The sequence below is a fragment of the Pseudonaja textilis genome, chromosome 1 (assembly GCF_049901715.1).
Source record: "Pseudonaja textilis isolate UNSWEBS1 chromosome 1, rPseTex1.2, whole genome shotgun sequence".
Taxonomy (NCBI): Eukaryota; Metazoa; Chordata; class Lepidosauria; order Squamata; family Elapidae; genus Pseudonaja; species Pseudonaja textilis.
This window is the reverse complement of record NC_141990.1, coordinates 161,377,396-161,398,489: the sequence shown is the minus strand read 5'-3', so window position 1 is coordinate 161,398,489 and position 21,094 is coordinate 161,377,396. Positions and strand designations below refer to the sequence as shown.

The following is a 21,094-nucleotide window of genomic DNA, read 5'->3' as shown; positions in this document are numbered from 1 at the left end:
TTGCAGTGAAACGTGCAGATCTGTACAGTGATGAAACAAAAAAACTATTTCACAAGCACATGGCACAACATAAGAGATCAAATCCACAGGACAAGATTCAGCAGTCCATCTGCATTTAAAAAAGGTCATTCTTTTGAAGATAGCAAAGGCCACATTTTGTATAGACAGGACCATTGGTTTGAAAAGGGGTAAAAGAATAATTAATGTTAGAATTGAACACTCCCCCCTCAACAGAGGGGAAGGAATAAGACATCACCTATTTCCAGTTTACAGTGCAGCCCTTACAGCTGTTCCAAGAAGACTCCACAACCAATTGCACCCTGCTTTAGATTAGCCTCAGGGCAAGCCTGAGCCCTCTGTGCCCTTAACAGTTCTCAGAGAGAGTGCTAACAACCAGATGACTGCAAAGAAATACAATCCTTCCATCCCACTCTCCACCATCTTATCAGTACCTATTCTTTCATTCCCCCATCATCCAATCTCAACTGAGTACCTGTCCTTCCACACACACAACCTGCCATCAGAACTGATGAAGATTCTTGGATGAGAAATGAAATGTTTTAAGTTCTTTAAGTTTTTCTTTTTCCAAAAGAAAAAATAGTCCAGTTGCTTTTGAAGAAAAAAAGCACCTTTACGACAATAATGGCAGCTTATTTCGTGATCTGATGTGAATACCAGTATAGGTTCTTCCTCTGAACCAATACAAGTAATGCTCAACTTGAAGTGGTCACCTAACCTCAGTTTAAAAAGTTACAATGGATTTGGAAAAAATTACTTAACCTGTCCTCTAAGTTAAGGCTGTTGCACCAACCCCCATGTTATAGCATTTCAGGCACTTGGCAGTTGCCTCACATTTATAACTGGTTACAGTGTCACAGGCCACATGATTCCATTTTGCAACATTTTTTGCCATTTTCTGGCAAAAAATGCCGTTTGGGTAAGCTGGATTCAGGTTTTATAACTGATTCACTTAACAACCATTATAAAAATGGTTATAAAATCAAGTCTGGTCACATGATGACTCAGCTTATGACCACAGTGACTTAATGACCAAAATTCTGGGCTCAATTGTCATAAATTGTCATAAAGACTATCTGTATCTAATATAAAAACAGAATATTTTGGAAACAATCCAATAATTTTGCGACATAAATTTTACATGCTTGAAAAATATGTGGGCTTTTAGTATCTAATTTTTCAAATTGAGTTTTTTTGTTTTTGTTTTTGGCTTCTGATAGAATGGATTTGCTGTAGTTCGGCCTCCTGGTCACCATGCAGAGGAAAGTACCCCTATGTGAGTATGTGACTGTTTAGACTGGGAATTTTCACTTAGATGGGCAATGTATTGGCTACCTGTAATCTTCCAGATCAGCCTTTGAATGTGAGGGAGTCTTTTATTTTAGCATTTGGAGTGCTTACGGTGGGGTTAAGGGCATAAACTTTGCAGAAAGTTAAAGCATCCATTTCATCCCTTCAGAAATATTCAAACAATTTTTCCAATTAGTTTGAGAAATAAAGATTTAAATAAGACACCATGAAAACTTAGCTTTGCCTTTCTGGCAGCATTTCTATGTTGACTTCTTAACTGCTGTGGTTTTTGGTTACTAAAAATAATATTTTGTAAACTGTAGCTGCCACCAAAAAGTTGTGGCTGGAAATAAGATTCTGAAAAAATTTGAACTTTCAGTCAATTAAGTGTTGTTGGGATTTAAAACAATAATTTGTCATATTGACCAAGTGTGGTTTGATGGTATTTTTAATATATAAAATATAATTGTATAATTTAATTAATGTGTATGTACAAGAAATCGGTCTATGTATCTACATGTTGAATAGCAACAAACAAAATTGTAAAACTGTTATTACCATTGGAAGTTTTTTGAAGCTTGTATTCAGAATTTCATATTTTCATTTATAAATTCCATTTCCTTTTAGGGGTTTTTGCTATTTTAACTCTGTAGCCATTTCCGCCAAACTTCTCCAGCAGAGACTGAACGTAAACAAAATCCTTATAGTCGATTGGGTGAGTGAACCAAGTATTGTTTTAAATATATTACCTTTAGGTTGAGTATCCTTCTTTGTAGCTGCCGGGCCCATTTTTACAGACTCCATTTCCAAAATCTGACCATGATACATCCCCATGTTTTTATTTTTGCATATTGTCCTATTTACAGTTATATTGCCAGCCATCCACACCTGAAGAATAGTCACAAAATACAAAACTGACAAAATCTCAAAAACCTTTCAAGGAAAATATTAAAACTTTCAAAGAATACAATTTTTTGATGCAAAATTGCCAAGTAACAAGCATGCTAATCTGGGGAATCAGAATAAAGCAACCATGTTTATTACTATTGTTTTTGTTTAGTTAGATAAGAATTTCCAATTATTCTAAAATACAAATACAGAGTTCAGCAGGTTTACATTGACACTGGGGAGCATTTCCCTTTCAGTTACAAAATCTTTATTCTTCAGTGAAGAATAACCACTGACTAAGTTAAGCGAAAAGAAAGAAAAGGCAATATATTGAAATAGTAGGCAAACTGGTTATATCAAATAAAAATAATGAAAACGTAGTACAAAATGTGGTTTATGATTTGATAAAATAGATACCTTAGAAACTAATCAGTGTGTGGTGGTCCTGTTCAGAATCCCAAAAATATTGGTTGAGAATAAAAAAAATGGTTGGAAGAAATTGAATTAAAACCAGAATTGTTCTTATTAGGATTATTTCGGGAAAAATATGCTAAAAACGTAAAATATGTAATATTACATGTACTGACCATGGCCAGACTGACATACGCTCAGTGCTGGAAACAGCCCTACACTCCCCCAGAGGAAATGGTAATCCAAAAGATTATGAGTTGTGCAGAAATGGACAAATTAACCTTAGCTTTAAAGGATAAAGAATTATCAGAGTACTGTATGATTTGGGAATATTGGTATGAATGGATTGAGCGAAGACAGATTACATAGTAAACAGTAAAAGAAGATAAGCAATAGTTATAGTAAATATATATTCGCATAACATATTAGTTATAAATATTGCACAAAATAATGTTACAAATGAAAAACCACAATCTGTCGTTTCTCCTTATAATTTCTCCTTATTTCCAGGTTGAATCTCTCCTTGTTCATTTTCCATCCTTTATTTGTCTGGCCTTCAGGTGCTTTGGAAAATAGCTTGACCCCTTCCTCCCTGTGGCAGCCCCTTAAACATTGGACAACTTCTATCATGTCTCCCCTGGTCCTTCTCTTTACTAGACTAGCTATGCCCAGTTCCTTCAACCGTTCATTGTATGTTTTAGCCTCCAGTCCCCTAATCATCTTGGTTGCTCTTCTCTTCACTCTTCGAAAGTCTCCACATCTTTTTTATAGTACGGTGATCAAGACTGGATGCAATATTTTGGAAAGATGTGGTGCAGTGGTTCTGTGATAATACCTGCCATCTCCTTTAGAATTCTGGGGTGTAATCAGAGGTGGGATTCAGCCGATTCGGACAGGTTCGGGCAAACCAGTTGTTAAAATTCTGTGCAGTTCGGTGAACCGGTAATCCCACCACTGGCTGGCCCACCCTGCCCATCTTGCCTCTTAAAGTCACTCCTTTTCTCACTTGGTCTGGTTTGGCAGCTCGCTTTGCTTGCCAGCCTTTTCTGGTACCCAGTAGGTAGCCTAGACTCACGCTTGCAGCACAGCTGCTCTCCAGTTCCTTCTTCACTTGTGACTTTGCCCCTGGCCTACCACATGATGCGCGCACTCCAGCTGATCTCCGGCTCCTTCCCTGCTTGCCTGCCTTCGCCCCTGGCCTACCATGTGACACCCATATACCAGCTGTTCTCTGGCTCCTTCCCCTCTTGCCTGCCTTCACTCCAGCTGCTCTCTGGATCCTTCCCTGCTTGCTTGCCTTCGCTCCTGGTCTACCACATGGTGCCCGTGCCCCCACTGCTCTCCAACTCCTTCCCCACTTGCCTGCCTTCTCCTGCTTTCGCCGCTCACCTGGTAAGTTGTTATATACAGGGACAAAGGGGCCGGGTGGGTCCCTTCCTCCCCTCTCTGTTTTGGGCAGTTGTAGAAAGAAAGGGCTGGGAACTTAAAGTCAGGCTGGGCAGCGGTCCGGCTTTCCCGGCTGGCCCTGCCTCCTGATCCCTGCCTGCCTTTCCCTTCTTGCTGCAGTATCATAAATACTTTGAAACATTGACACCATTTCTTTTTGCAACCAACTTATTTTGCGAGGGTGAAACATCTTGTCTTCTTTTGATGTTCAAATATTGCTCTGTAGTCTGTCAATGGTCTATCACTGCCCCAGAGTTTCAATTATCTTTGACCTCAGAAAGCCAATCTGAAAACCATTTACTCAAGACGTTGCTCCTCAGGAAACACAGTAATTATAATTCTTTATGCCCCACAGTTAGTCAATTAGTTCTTTCTAAGTAATCCAGGACGATTTCCAAATGTCTCTTTAATTCCATTCTATAAGTTCAGTGTCCATTCTATAAGTTCCTGATATTTGAAAGTCACTTTATTTAGATGTCCCATGTTCTCATTATTAGAGCTCCAGTAGTCAGGAGATAGAGAAGTATAGAGCAGTAGATGGCACGGCAGTCCTCCAGGTGTTATTTATTTCTACTTTCTCTTCTGTCTTCTCAGTATTTTTCCCATGGTTATAGGAGTATGATGTCTATTCCATTCACCAGTAAGTGGTGCCTTCAGCTTAACTTTCAAAGTTGTACAAAATCTGACAGGTTCCATTGATATTTATTCAAACAAATAATCAAAATTCAGACAAGTAATTCCAGCATTTTAAAATGCCTTATTGCCAATAAAAAATTAAAAATCCAATCTTTCTATGTTTTTCAAGGTTTTGTGTTCTCCTCGTAAAATCACCTGGTTTTGACCTGCCTTGCTTTGTATGGTCAAAATTGAACAGAATTAGGTGTGATACTGGAAGAAGTGCTTCTGCCCTATATCAGTGGGAATGGAAAAATTCCCTTTGTTGCGATTGTGGTGCTGATATGCAAACTATTAAACATATTATGCAAGATTGCCCACGACGTGCATTCTCTGGTTCCCTAGAAGATCTGCAAGAAGCAACTCCAGAGGCAATCGCCTGGATAGCTGAATTGGACATCCAGTTATGAGGCCACTGCAATACCCCCATAGAAGGGTGTGTGTTTTTTACATAGACTGTGTATATATGTTTACTTCTGTCATGTTCTCATCATAGTAAAAACAATAAGAATATTTTGTTACTTTAGATTTTCATTGGCTATTGGTAAAGGCTTACTAACATTATGCTGATGGATTGTTCATTCAAAACCTTACTAAATTCTTTAATCCTATGCTACTTATTTACTTACTCTTGTATCTGAAGTCGCCTGTTGCACAATAGATGTTATTTTTTTATTACCCCATCCTTTTCCTAGATCAGTCACTTATTTTATGTGGCATCTCAGAAGCCTTTTTTTTTTAACATAAAATTTGAGAATTAAATTTAAAAATATGCACTTATCACTGATACATACCAAAGCTAATAAAAAATAACTAGACATCCTATGCCCAGTTAGATCATCTTTTCAAAAATACTTCCTTACCAAAACAGAATGATTACAGGTGGCAAAAATGCAGTGGGAGCAAGAGCAACATTTGACTTCCTTAAATTTCATTAGGGAAATCTTCCTTCCTTCCTTCCTTTGTTCCTTCCTTCCTTTGTTTCTTCCTTCCTTCGTTCCTCCCTCCCTCCCCTCTCCCTCCTCCCTCTGAGAGATAAAAAATTGGGGAGAGGGGATCAAAAAGAAAACAAAGTTAAAAATTGACAAGAAAAAACTTAAAGAAAATAGTTCATACAAATATAAAGTAAAATAACTTTATTTTGTTCAAACAAAAACATAAACATTTAAAATATCAAATTAAGCAATCAAAATAATGTAGAATTAATATAGCAAAATAATCTTACTCTAAGTTTTAACATATAAAAGAATATACAGTATAATGTAGGTTTCTAGTAATAAGATAAATACACAATATTTCTATAATCATAGCAGATCTAATCATTGAAGCCTAAGAACAAAACATTTTTGTTAAGGAAGAATTTGAAAGTGTTCTCTAAGGAGAAACAAAGCTAGGTTTCATCAAAGTATTTATCATTTCTACAAATTCTATTAATTTCACAATCTACACTTCAATTGTGGAAATTTGTGTATTTTTCCACCTCTGTGTAAGTCTCTCTATTATTTCATATGTATAAACAGAATCCCATGGTTTCCTTCTATTTGATTAATTGATACCTAAAAGAAAAACTTCTGGTTTCAATTTTACATTCATTTTTAGTATTTTTGCAATCAAACTTATCTTATGGCAGCATTTCTTGGAGTCTTAAATATCCACCAAAGATTATAAAAAGTATTTTCATATTGATTATATTTCAGCACACACAAAAAGTTGTATAAGGGAAGACAGCAGTGGTAAGTTGCTGCCAGTTCGGGCCGGCTTGCCTGTACCAGTAGTTATGACCACTGGTTGGGCCCACCCTCCCACCCAGGGGCTATCCTGTCCTATATATCTCACCTTTTTGCTCGCGCGCCCCGCCCTTGCAGCCTAGCTGTTTTCTGCGCCTCGCCTGATTTATTTATCCTGGCTGCCGCAGGCAGGAAATTCCCTTGGTTTTGCAGCCGCGTGAAGGGGGCATGCGTGGAAACGCTCATATTTTCAGTGAACCAGTTGTTAATGTGTGTGCAGCCCACCTCTGAAGATCAGGTATCTTCACTTATATATCTTTGACAATTTCTCAGGAGTTAAATACCAAGAATACGTCATTTTATAAAAACAGTTCTATCAAATCATTTTTCAATGAAAATTTCGATCCATTAATCCAGATTTTTTTTCCATTGATCAAGCATTATATAGATCTTTTTTGACCATTTAATCATACATTCTTTAACTTATACATCCTCCTGGTTCATTTTCAAGAATAGCTTATATACCATGGCGATGAAATGTTCGTCATTAGTACATAAGTGCCTTTCAAAGTCTGTTTCTTCGTCTATAAAAACAAAACTCTTTTCATTCAGTTTCAATATTTATGGAAAGATGATTGACAAATACAACGTTAGATTTTCTGTGCCCAATCCATGAAACTCTCTCTTGTTCCTTCTGCAGTGAAAAACAGCATCAACTGAATGCAAGAATGCACCTTTTTAACTATTGATTTTCTTCATTTACTCTAAGCACAAGAGTCTATCAGAATTACTTAAAATTAATAGCTTATCTTTCCCCTATTCATCTCTTAGGAAAAAAATAAACCTGTTTAAAGGTGCAGAACCAGGACAAGCAGGCTTCTATTTGGCATCTTCAGAGAAAAAGAATGTTAGAAGGGATTTATCTTCCTCCACAGATCGTGTGGGATATCCTGAGTAGTAATGATAGTCTTTGTCCACATATTCATCTAAGAGTTTTGGAAATAAATGTTTCTAGCTTAAATTCCACGTCATATGAGATGATTCTCATTATTGAATAATATAATGATCAAAAAGAACAAAGAAACAATTACAAATCCATGTAAATGAACTTGGTAAAGAATATCTAGAAATAATAAGTTGAAAAATAAATAACAGCAATAGTATCTGCTATTTATTTGTTTGTTTGTTTCCTACCTCTATTATTTTTATAACTAACTTAAAGCAGTGAACATACCCAGCACACATGCCTCTTCCTATTTTACTATTTTTTCCTCCTATCCTGTGAGATGAGTTGGGCTGAGAGAGAATGACTAACTCAAGGTCACTCACCTGGCTTTCATGCCTAAGATGGGACTTAAGCTTATTCGTACAACCAATGTGATGATGTGGAGTATCAGTCCTGTTCCAGTCAGATCTCTTAGGAAAGAAAGGCTCTCAATTCCTTTGGTTGAAGTGATATATTCTTTTACTAAAGGTTGCTAGCTGCAGTAAAGTCAGGCTAGAAATAAGGTTCCCACCCAAAAGGTTACAAATTTTCCTCTCTCAACCCAGCACTCCCTCCAACCATTTTTTGGTCAATGAAGAGCTGCATAGGTGTTGTGAGAATCGCTTAGATCAGACCAGAGCTAGCACCAAACCCTTATCCACAAGAGGAATCTTGCCATCCCTTTCAGGCCACACAGGACTCCAGATGGCAGCTCAGGCTGCCTGGAGCCCTGGGCAGTGGAGAGCAAGTGCCCATCCCTGCCAAACCTAAGGGGCTCCCCAGCCGCATTTACCTGCTTCTCATGGCTGCTGCTGCTGTGCTTGTTCTCCTTGGTCAGGTTGCTCATGTTGTGTGTGGGAGGGCAATGGTAAGAGGGAGGCCCACTCCCTGTCCTTGTGAGGAGACCCAGCTTTGTAACCAAAGCATCCTCAGCAATAGGATGGGAAACCACTAGGAGAGGTCAGGAAGGCAGCAGGGCTGCTGATGGCCAAGTGCTAAGGCAGGACTTTCCTCAGACCCTCCCATTATAATTTCCTTCCTTTCCTTCATCTCTTTTCTTCTTTTTCTTTCCCTCTTCTTGATGCTCAAATGCAAAAGGAGAAACTTTTCTCAATGCCTCTTTGCTGTGATCAAATGCCAGTTTGCTAGTTGTTTATGGCCATTTAAAAGACTGAGAACAAACCAGGGTCAGTTTATCCCATGCTTGCATTTAGTGGGGGTGTCCACAGACCACAGTACAGCTATGGATATACAGAGCTCCTCTGTTCTTTACGTGCAACAGCTTTAGCATTTAGGAATGAGGTAAGTTAGTTGTTTTTCTATTAATACATAATCCTTAAAAGGGCTCTTCTGGAGGGACCCTGCCATGGTCTAATTCAGATTGGAAATATAGCAAAGGAAAATATTTTTCTCCACTCTGCTTTGTCCTGTTTTCCCCACTGGAGATGGCTATTTGCAACTCTAACCAAGTTGCCTCTCCTTCCTTCCTTCCTTCCTTCCTTCCTTCCTTCCTTCCTTCCTTCCTTCCTTCCTTCCTTCCTTCCTTCCTTCCTTCCTTCCTTCCTTCCTTCCTTCCTTCCTTCCTTCCCTCCCTCCCTCCCTCCTTCTTTCCTCCCCTGCTTCCTTGTCTGCCAGAGGCTCTAGACCAGAGCCTCATTGAGGACCACATCAGGATTGGGTTTGACCTTGGAGGGCCGGTGGGGGCCTGATCATGGTGGGCACGACACCTCTGCAGACATGGTTTTATAAGCTTATAAAAATAGGGAGGCGTACCTTTCTATGATTTTGGTTTTTTTAATATTTACTTTATCTATTTGATCACCTTATGAGAGACAGAACAGATCAAGAAACTGATTCCATAGGAAGACTAGAACTACAAAATTGTTGACATAGGCTACAGTAGCCGAATCCTGCAATCCTGAAAGGTAAATATTTTAATTTTCCTCCTTTCTGAGGAGGACCTTCAGAGTCAAGGACAGCCTCCTGAAGCACTCCAGAGACACCCCCTTGTCATGCAACAACTCATTGATCAGTTGCATGAACACTGCTGGGACCTCCTACAGATCAAAAGGGAACGCTGGGAATTGAAAACATCCCAAAGGGCAGTTGAACACAGTTGTCCATCCATCCCTTCCTTGATCTGAATCCTGTATTAAACTCCCGCAAATCTAATTTAATGAAGATTTTGTCTTTGGCTAGATGGGCCAGCACATCCTTCATCGGGGCAGTGGGCAGACATTTTCTACACACACCATGTTTAGCCCACTATAGTCAATGCACAGATGAAGAATTCCATTTTTCTTTTCCGAGAACAACACTGCGGCTGCCACTCACGGTCTAACCAGCTGAATAAATGCACATTTTAGATTTTTACCTACAAAAGCATGGAGCTCTTCTAGTTCACACGGAGTAATTGAGTAAAGTTTAGGCTTTGGGAGTTTAGTCCCAGGAAATATTTCAATGCTACAGTCAATGGGGTGATGGGGTAGGAGTGCATTGGAGCCCTTCTCACTAAACCCATCCCATAGTTCCCAGTACTCTTTGGGGATTCTGGGCTCACTTTTTGGTTGCTCCTGCACCCCAATTTCCTCTGTCCTTTGGTTTTCCTGTCTCTGGTCATTGGAATTTCTTCCCCTTTCTTGGCCACCCTGTGCCAAATCTTTCAAAGCCCCCTCCTACAATTTACATGTGTTCCATTTCTGGAGCCAAGAAAGGCTAAGCAGAAAGGGCCTCTCCATCCCTGGTGCCACTATAAAACTCAAAGTCTCTTGGTGCTTTCTCATCTCATCTCTCATCTTTTATAATCTCAATTATAAAAAGTTGGCAAAAAACTATTGGCACCTTCAGTCTCAGTCCCAGCTTTTGCACCACCTCATGGCTAACTACGTGCCTGGTGCAGCCTAAGTACAGGTGGGAAGGCCTGGGAAAAAACTGGAAAAATTGGGGATTTTTTTCTGGTTTTTTTCCTTGTTTTTTTTTTTCAAACAGCTTTGTAACAAATGGGGAAAAAACCTGTTTTTCCCCCAATTTTTTCACCCCCCCCCATCTCTAACCCTGAGTCCAGTAAAGCCAACATCCTCCTCTTGGAGGGCACCACTAGTTCCATAGGAATGGTCATGGGGATTATGTGTTGACTTACCAGGGGTCGTCATCATAGTTGCTTTCATTCTCACCAAAGCTCCCAATCCCTCAGTATCAGAAAGGGCAAACTCAACAACTTCCACACCTTTCCGCACTGTCTCCCAGCTCCTCAGAGCTGGCTTCTCTGGATCTTCCTTTCACCCCATGCTCAACAACCATCTGGGCCTGATAGGTTCCTCATTGAGGTCCAGCTCCCCGAACCATTTTGCCTCTTCTTGAGCATGGCACAGTCTAGTGGGGTGGGACAGGACCCAGCACTAGCCCTGGTCTCCTCCAGCTCATTCTTGTAGTTGGACATTTAGATGCTCAGTCCCCACAGTAGATTGCAGCCTCCCTCTTGACCATTAAAGCAGATCTTGCCTAATGTCAGGACTGCCTTTGCTTAATCCATAGGAAAGAAAAATCCTTGACTCCTTAGATTTAGAGAAAAGGTACTTTTACTAGAAATGAACTGAACACGGCAATGGTCAGGCAAGATCTGAAACAAAATTTGTGCAAAGGAAAAAATTGAAGCAACTCCAACCCCCCTCCCCACAATTCCCTCATTAGCCAGATAATCAGAGTTCAATCATCAGCCAAGAAGATGCTTTGGGAAAGTTTCTGACCCAGGTGCAATCCCTACTTTGTGCATTCCAAAGCCAGGACAGTTGGCCTTGAAAATGTTAAACAACCCAAGCTGACCTCTTTGAGACCAGGCCTCCTTATCACTTCTAAGAAATTCTACTTCCCCCTCCTGCATGCTTCCCATCCTATATGCCCAGTGCTTCTCCTACCACCACAGTTTCAATGGCAGCTAGCAGCAAGCTTGAAAGAAAATGAAGGTACAGGCTGATATTTTCTAACTACTGGCCAGGTGTTTTGCAGTTGTGAAATCCATTCTTTAAGACAGGCAATTTGTGGGGCAGTCTTGGCCTGAGGCTACTTTAAAAGGAGTTATTCCTGTATTATCATGTATCAAGATATTGTAAGCAACCTAAGTTAAAGTTAGGAGGTCTGTCCAGTTATCCTTTTGATAGTTAATATAATATCTGAGGTACTGTTCCAAGACTCCATTTATACGTTCACAGGCCCTGTTCATTTGAGGATGATAGGAGGAGCTAAGTTTTAAGAATTCTTACCAAAACCATGAAGTGAATTGGACTCTGCAGTCCAATACTATTCCTCTGGGGCACCATACAACCTATTTACATGCTGCATGAACATTTTCACTAAGGTATGATCAAAAGGAAATTTTTGGCAAGGCATAAAATGCACTTGTTTAGAAAATAAACCAGTTATCACCCAAATCACAGTATTTGCCAAGCTTTTGGGAAGTTCTACTATAATGCCCATTGAAATTTCCTTCCATGGCACTTTAAGTTCCACTGATGACTGGAGGAGCCGGGCACTTTCCCCTGATGCCTTTTGGCAGAGGTGCAGGTAGGACAGCTGGCCACATAACCCTCTACGTCCTTTAATGACTGCCACCAGAGGTGGTGTTTAAACAAATGAAAGGTTTTGACAAAGCTAAGGTGCCCTCCTACTTTTGAGTTGTGGTTTTTCTGTAAGACCATTAGGCATTGATTTTCAGGGACATACAATTTGGCCTGTACCTAGGCTAAGCCATCTTGCATCTTGCATTCATTCTTAAGGGCTTGACATGTTTGTCTTTTTCGAGTGCCGCTTTTAGTGTACCCTTTAAATCCTCCACCATTTGGTTTTGGTTTTGCTTGTGCTCTAATGTTGACCAGAGCTGCCAGTTGCCAGGGCAGGATAACTGGTCTGATGACCTCCAGCTTGGAACAGTAATATTGTGGCAATCTGGAATAGAGCATCTGCTAGGAAATGCTTCCTCCGGGAGATATTGCAAAGTGAAGTTAAATTGGTTAAAGTACTGAACTCATGGACTTGTTTGGGTGATATCCTTGGGGGGCAGGGGCTGGGCTTCTAAGTTTTTGTGATCAGTCCACACCTCAAACAGGGCTTTGCTTCCTTTCAAGAAATGCCTGCAAGTTAGGAATGCCCAGTAATCTTTTTGGAGGTTATAGGCACATGGCTGCAGGACACCTTGGTTTGAGCTTTCCTTCACCCTTTATCTTCAAGTTGGTGATGGGGAGGACTATCTGGGAAAAAGATAGGATGAATTGGCGGTAAGTTTGCAAATTCCAGGAAGCTTTGAAGTTGCTTCTGGGTGCGGGAGGAGCCCACTCCAAAACCGCCTGCACTTTTTCAGGATCCATTTCTATCTCTTCGAGAGAAATACAATACCCCAAATAGTCAATTTTACTTTGGTGAAATTCACACTTGGACAATTTAGCATACAGTTGAGCATTCCGGAGTTTTTTGCGCACAGCTCTGGCCAGTTTCACATGTTCCACCATGGTCTTGAATAAATCAAAATGCAAAAGATGCAAAATCTACTGCATCGGTTCATGCATTACAGCCAAAGGGGAAGAGTTAGAATTGGAATCATCCCAAGGGACAATTGAAAGCTGTCTTCCACTCATCTCCCTCCTTGATCCTAACCCAGTAACATGCTTCCCACAAGTCCAATTTGGTCCTCCCCTTTGCCAAATAGGCTAGCGTATCCTTCATTAGGGGCACTGGGGAGACATTTTCCATCCAAACAGTGTTTAGCCCGTGATAATCTATGGATAGACAAAATAAACCATCCTTCTTCTCCCTAAACAGCTCCAAGGCAGCCACTCACAGTCTGGTGAGTTATATGGAACCGCGCTCTAGGTTTTTCTCTATGAATGTCCACAGTTCCTCTAATCCTCTGGGAGTCATGGAATGCAGTTTGGACTTGGGCAATTTAGCCCCCCGAAATATTTCTGTGGAGCAATCAGTTGAGCAATGGGGTGAGGGTATGTCTTAGCCGTTTTCACTAAAAACACCTGGTAGGTTCCAAAATTCTTTAGGAATCTGAGGACCGCCCTTGAACCACTCCTTCTCTAGAGCTTCCACCTCTCTTCTTGGCTTCGCCCTCAGTGTTTTAGGGGTAGGGACCTCAAGTTTTCCATCATTTCCCCCTTTGTGGATGGCTCACTGAATCTTTAATAACTTCCTTCTCCAGTTTATATAAGAATCCAACCAGTACGAAGGGTCTCTCCATGTTGGCACCACAATAAAGGTCTAGGTTTCTATATGAGTCCCTATTCCCATCTCTATTGGTTCGGTGACAAATGTTGCAGGGGCCTCACCTGCTACCAAGCCATCCAGCTGGCAAAAAGCCACCTGCACTTTATATTGTTTGAGTCTTAGACCTAATTTCTGAACTAGGGCAGTGAATCCAGGAGGGCTACCAAGCTGCCCTTACACCTTGAGGATGGCACCACCAGTTCTATGGGAGTGGTTCCTGGGATGACTTAAGTCTCATCTCAGCTGTGCCAGCAGAGGTGGCATGCTGACACAGGGAAGACCCTAACCCCATTGGCTCCAGTATTCCGGCCGGGGGTTCCATCCTTCTCTTCCGTTGCACCTGCCCTGTGGAACATTTTGCCCCCTCCCCCAAGTGAGGTTGGCTACAATCCTCTCCACTTTCTGTAACTTAAACTGGCTGTGCCAATTGGCATGGGGCTCCAATGGGAGAGCATCACAATGGAGGTGGTTGATCAATTAACAACTGATCCTTCCTTCCCCCTGTTCTACTCCCATGCAGTCCTATTTGTGTGTATGTGTGTGTGTACTATTTAGGCTTTTATCTTTGTACAATTTTTATTTTTAAAATTGTAAACCTCCCAGAGTTATCCAAAGGTAAGGTGGGCAGCCAATAAATGTTATAAATAAACAAACAAAAACAAAGTTGTAAGTTTTATTCATATGAGATCTTCAACTCCAAAATGTACAATATATTACAGTTTATGAGATGCGACTATGCAACTGTGATAATTTTAAAATTGTATGTTTGCTGTGGGAAAAGCAAGGCTGATTTAAAATCACAACATATTCTGAGATGAGATCCAAAGCATACCATGCTACATATAGTTGGACTGTTTACTTTCATAATTGATCCATCTTAAGAGGTTTTCATACAGAGCCACTTGTAAGTAATACTTCTGATGTATTGCAATGTCTGTCATTTAAGGATGTACATCATGGAAACGGTACACAACAAGCTTTCTACAGTGATCCCAATGTCCTTTATATTTCACTACATCGCTATGATGATGGAAACTTCTTCCCAGGCAGTGGAGCCCCTGATGAGGTAATAATACGATACATATGTCCTTTCAGATTTCTTTGTAATACAGTCCTACAACTTGGAAATTCAAGTGATAAAATGCTGGGTCTTACAATGCAAGTGAGAGAATCTGATTTCTTCCATTTTCAGAAGTAAATGTTTTAGCTTTTAATTCTCTAAAATTCTTAGCCGCATCCCTCAAATCCAGGATAGCTAAAGTTAGGGGTGACAACATAAGTTCTTCATGGTTTGGATTTTATCCATCTCTATATAAAATTTAGATATAGAAATGTGAATATAGCAATAGCATTTAGATTTATATACCACTTCATATTGCTTTACAGTACTCTCTGAGCAGGTTACAGAGTCAGCATATTGCTCCCAACAGTCTGGGTCCTCATTTTACTGAGCTCAGAAGGATGGAAGGCTGAATCAAGCTTGTCAGGATCGAACTTCAGACTGTGAGCAGAGTTAGCCTGCAATACTGCATTCTAACCACTGTGCCATGAGGGCTCTTGGTGATATATAAACTAGTCCTCAACTTACGACCACAACTGAGGCCAGAATTTATCTTGCTAAGTGAGAAATTTGTTAAGTCAGTTTTGCCCCACTTTTCTTGTTAAGTGAATCGCTGCTGTTTTTAAATTAGTAACATGATTAAGTGAATCTGGCTTCCCCATTGACTTTTGCTGGTCAGAAGGTCACAAAAGGGGATCACAAGACCTTAGGACACTGCAACTGTCATCAATATGGACCAGTTGTCAAGCATCTGAATGTAAATACACGACCATGGGGATGCTGCAAGGGTCATAAGTGTGAAAAATGGTCATGTCACTTTTTTAGTGCTATTGTAACTTTGAACAGTCATTAAAAGAACTATTGTAAGTCAAAGACTACCTGTACATATATGAGAAAGAGAGAGAGGTCTGCAAGGTACAGGCTATACAGAGATGCCTGAGAGATAGTCCAACACATAGTGGCAGGATGTAAGGTACAGACAGGAATAGCATGTATTGAACAACACAACCACACACCTGGCATAATGTACAGGAACATCTGCACAGAGTATGGGTTAGACTGTTCCCGGTCAGGATGACAAATTCTACAGAACCTTGTGGAGAATAATAGGACTAAGATCCTGCCAGGTTTCCAGATCCAAATGTACAGGCAGATACTACCCAATCAACCAGACATTGTGGTAGTAGACAAGGACCAAAAAACAGCAGCGGTGATAGTTGTAGTGATGCTAAGTGATAGCAACATCAGGAAGGAGTATGAAAGACTATAGAAGTTTCAGGGCCTGAAGGGAGAACTAGAAATCATGTGACAAATAGAGGCCAAAGTAATGATAAGAGCACTCAGGGCTATAACAGGAGTTAAGCTGGGAGAGTGAACAGATCCCAGGAAGAAAATCAGAACTCTTTTTCCAGAAGAGTTGTCAGCCACTGTCTCTTAGTCCTAGGAAGCCGGCAATGGCAAAGCACTTGCAAAATCTTGCGAGAAAACTGCAAGGATTAATCCAGGCAATTGCCAGGAGAAGCATTAATAATGAATGAATACATCTAATTAATTATATTATTAATCCCTGCTTGGGATGTTATTATTTATCAGAAAGAAAATCCTCAACTTACCACCGTTCATTTAATGATAGTCCAAGTTATGATGGCCTTGGAAAAAGTGACTTACAATCTGTATTGCACTTGCAACCGTTGCAGTCACATAATTACAATTCGGATGTTTGGTAACCAGCTCGCATTTGCAGCTGATTGTCACATCCTGCCATCATGTGATTGTGACCTTTTTTGTTAATTTCCAACAATAAAAAATGCCCACTGGGAAAGGTGGATTTACTTAACTACTTAAAAATTGTTGTAAAATCAGAAATGACACAACTTACAACAGAAATGCCAATTGTAATTGAAAGTTGAGGATTACCTAAATTATCATGTTTAAATCTCTGCTTCTCGTGTTGTTGTTTATCACACTATCAGAGGATTCTCTCAGATCAAATAATAGTCTTATGTTTAGAAAAAAACGTTCTCACAGTAATACTTGTAATTGATAGAAACAATCAATGCGAGGAATTGATTGCCCAGTCTGTGGGAAGCTGATTTTGTAATTTAAAAATAGAAAGGATGTGTATTTCTTTGACCTATTCCAACTTTCTTCAAATCGGTCGAATTCAAATGCTTTAGTCAGAAACTTTCTAGTCAGCATGGGAATTTTCCATAACTAAATGGTAAAGGCTGTCCTGTACTGCTCCTACTCATTTACTGGGCATATGTAGGAAAGATATTGTCTCTCTTTCAACGAAATTGTAACGTGGTCATTCATTGAAATAATTGTGGAGAAAATTGGGAGTTATTTTTTTTTAACTGCACCTAATTTACATCTTAATTGCACAACAGTTAATGAAAAGTTCAGCCATATAATTTATTGTCTTTATGGGCCCATATTTGGATTTTTGTAAACAAATTCTAGTTTGAGTGGATATCTATTTTCCCTGTAATTAAAAGCCTAGAATCTTAAATGCTAGAGATCAGAGGTTATTGTCCTGCTTTGTAAATTTCCCAGATGTTCCCGATTGGCAATTGTGTGATACACAATGTTGGATTAAGAGAGTCTTTTGGCTTGACAATCCTGTACCTGTTGTCAATTATATAATATAAACTGTTATTTAATATTACACTGCTCTCATACTAAGATAACTAAATGTATTGCAATATATAGAATAATTTTTTAAAATAAACAGAAATATTTTCAAATTGTGTTCATAAGTTGAACACTATCTGGAGTGAACAATTCGTTTCCTTGACTTTCTAATTGTTCCTTATATACTGAAAGCAAATTTTTTGATTATTTTTCAAAATAATCAAATTACAGATTTGACCTATTTGCTGGTATTCTATTCTGGTTATGTACCCCCCCCCTTCCATTTTTTTATACTTGTCCTTTTTATCCCTTAGTTTGTCAGAGACCTCTTTGTGCAACCATGCTCATTTTGTCTGGTATCTCATTTTTCTTTCTCTGTGATATTTTTCTTTTTTGTCCTTTACTGTCTTGTTTTTCCATCTTGAACTGTTTTTCCCTAGGATTTCCATTCATGGCATCTTTCCTAATCTATCTCTTAGTTTGATGAAGTCAGCTCTTTTAATCTAAGTCTAATTTTCTTTAGCTACCTGTGCGATCTGTTCACTACAGGTAGTGTTCAACCTATGACCACAATTGAACCCAAAATTTCTCTTGCAAAGCAAGACATTTGTTAAGTGAATTTTGCTCCATTTTATGACCTTTTTTGTCACAATTGTTAAGTGAATCACTGTAGTTGTTCGGCTAGAAACATGGTTGTTAAATGAATCTGCTTTCCCATTCTTACTTGTCAGAAGGTACAAAAGGTGATCATATGACCTCAGGACATTGCAATTATCATAAATATGAACTAGTTGCCAAGCATTTGAATTTTGATCACGTGAGCATGGAGATGCTGCAATAGCCTTGTATAAAACAATTATAAGTCACTTTTTTCAGTGCCATTATAACTTCAAACAGTCATTAAATGAATGGTTGTAAGTCAAGGACTACCTACAGTGGGGGAAGATGGCAAGAATATGATGGGCAGCAAGGAGAAAGTAGAGCTATATAATTCCTTCTTTGCATCTGTCATCACAAAAAGAAAAAAATAGCCCAGCCTGTCAAAAGCAGCTTCGTGGGAGATAGCACAGGAATGTATGTCAAAAGGGGCAAGGATTTGGTAGGAGAATACCTATCTGCTTTGAAAGAGTTCAAATCTCCTGGATCAGATGGTTTATATCCCAGAGTACTGAAGGAGCTGGAAGAGGTGATCTCAGAGCTACAAATGAAATCTTTCATAGCTCCTGGAGCATGGGGGAACTGTCAGAGGACCAGAAAAGAACTGATGTAGTTTCAATCTTCAAATAACTGCCAAAAAAAGCCAATGGAGTTCTAAATACATCAACAGATGGATAACATCAAGATCACAGGAAGCACTACTCCTCTATATTGCCCTGGTAGGCTTAGGAACTTAAAGACTGATAGCAATCTTCCAATATTTGAAGTGCTGTCATGGGGACAATGGCATCGATTTCTCCATACCACCTGAGGACAGAACAGGAAGCTGGAAGCTTGTCAGACAGAGATCCAACAAGGAAGTAAGGAGAAATTTCCTGATAGTAAGAAAGATTAAGCTGTGGATTAATTGGCCCTGCGGTATATCTCTATACTCTCTTTCCCAGGAGGAAACAGATCACCCTTAACTGGTGATTATCTGCAGACACATTTAATGTGGAAAAATATTTAGATTACCAAATTGCAATATGGTAGGTTTTAATAGCAGCTCTTACCTGCATTCAGTAAAGTTTGCTCATCTTCTACCAGCAGCATTCTAGTTATCTCTATTCCACTTTATCCTTTTCAATTCCTCCTCTTGAGGGACCAAGAGATCCACGGGTTGGAAGAAATTGCATGAAGCAATCCTGTTCAAAACCCCATTCAAGGCAGTGACTAGGAGGTTTACACAACAGATAATGTCAAGAATAGGATGGTGTCATGAATATATTCAAAAGTTAAGATGGTTTGTACCTTTACATTCCAATCACACTTATTGTGTTAGTGAAGGAGAGTCATTCAAAACGTCTTCATCGGTTTGTATTTTCTCATATTAAATTGTATAAGGGCTGTTAAGTGATTTGAAGTGCTGTTAAGCAAATAATCTTAGAGATATTAATATTTCTTAGATACATAACCTATTTCATTCTTTTTCTTCAATTTCTGTTTTCTTAGGTTGGCATAGGATTGGGTATTGGTTTTAATGTAAATATTGCATTTACTGGTGGTCTTAATCCACCAATAGGAGACCCAGAATACTTGACTGCTTTCAGGTAATTCTTTATCATTTTTTCTTAGATTGATGGGTCATTAGAAGTATGTCAACAAACCACAATATTCTAATTTGTACACTTATACTAAGCATAAGCCTCATGCTTATAAAAAATGAAATAAGTTACATAAAGGCAAAGCCAGTTTTAATGAATGAAATTTATCTCTATAATGTTTTGGTTTATGATAGATTTCTCATGTGATATTTTTCATGCTATTTATGTTAATAGTGGTTCTTTTCAACATGTATTCCTTATATTACATTTTCTCTTGTAGTTTTTGATGAGTAAGTCTCATTTTAATAAAGTCAAGGCACTGTGACATCCTTTATTTATAGCATCAGATTAAGAAAATAATTGCTGGAACTACTGTTCATGGTAAAATTATCCTAATGGTCCATTTTAGATAAATACCAAGGGAAAATGTAAGTTTAGAGCTAAAGAAACTATAGAAACAAGCTGCAATATCAACAGCACTTATATACCGCTTCATAGTGTTTTACTTCTCTAAGAGGTTATAGAGTCAGCATATCACCCCCAACAATCTGGGTTCTCATTTACTTACCTCAGAAGGATAGAAGGCTGAGTCAACCTTGAGCTGGTGAGACTTGAACTGCCAAGCTGCAGGCAGCTGGCAGTCAGCAAAAGTAACCTGCAGTACTGTATTCTAAACACTGCGCCATCATGGTTAGAACGCAATGAGGAATAAAAACTAGTATATTTGTTCTGTTTCTCACAACATTCATTATATTCTAAAGCAAAACATTTGAATTAGGCTAGACAGCTATGCCTAAATATATTTTTGTGCCCCCACAAAGATCTTTTAAATACAGTTGGTAAAAACTAGCCATAGAGTTCCCTACAATTTTGAGATGGAAAAACATGCCAAAGTTGTCCAAATAGTGTAAATAGTATACTATAAAACAAAGAATAAAAATCCACCACAAAGCCTAGGATAGTTATCTAGTTGATTGCAGCCAGAAAACTTCCAAAACAATGGCAAATGCAATCAACAGGAACTAGAGAGTACTGTGTACTTTATCCATCACAGAGTTGACAACAGTGCTCCACTATTAGGCCTTGTATTATACTCAGTGCACGATTTCATTTAATAATCCTAATTAGATTATGCAGATGAAGCATGCATTTTAATATTAATATTATGAAATTAAAATAATTGACACTCAGCTGTACAGTTTAATTTCTTAAGTGCCAATGATTTCAATCAGGAATAAGCAAATTTAGTTGTACCTTGTTAGCGTTATATGTGATCCATAGAATTTCACATGTACAATGTATACCTCTTTCTAATTCATTGTTTTCTATGCAACTATTAATAAATTTGTAAATCAATGTAGATTTTTTCTATAGCTGTAAAGGAAAGTGTAAAATTCAGAAGTTCTGCTTTATAGTATAAACCACAGTGTTTGTTTGTGGCTTTAGCATCTTCTCTAGG

The 21,094-nt window shown here is 39.1% G+C and overlaps 1 protein-coding gene across 4 annotated transcripts in view; it reads left to right on the top strand.

Moving 5' to 3' along the window:
* The window catches only part of HDAC4 (histone deacetylase 4), a 182,694-nt gene that overhangs the window by 142,602 nt on the left and 18,998 nt on the right, over nucleotides 1-21,094 (top strand). For all 4 annotated transcript variants that reach the window (XM_026707841.2, XM_087919583.1, XM_087919582.1 and 1 more), the window contains 4 exons: nucleotides 1,239-1,294; nucleotides 1,936-2,023; nucleotides 14,648-14,767; nucleotides 19,544-19,641. In XM_026707841.2, coding sequence (XP_026563626.1) covers nucleotides 1,239-1,294; nucleotides 1,936-2,023; nucleotides 14,648-14,767; nucleotides 19,544-19,641 — 362 coding nt within the window. The remainder of the gene's footprint in view (nucleotides 1-1,238; nucleotides 1,295-1,935; nucleotides 2,024-14,647; nucleotides 14,768-19,543; nucleotides 19,642-21,094) is intronic.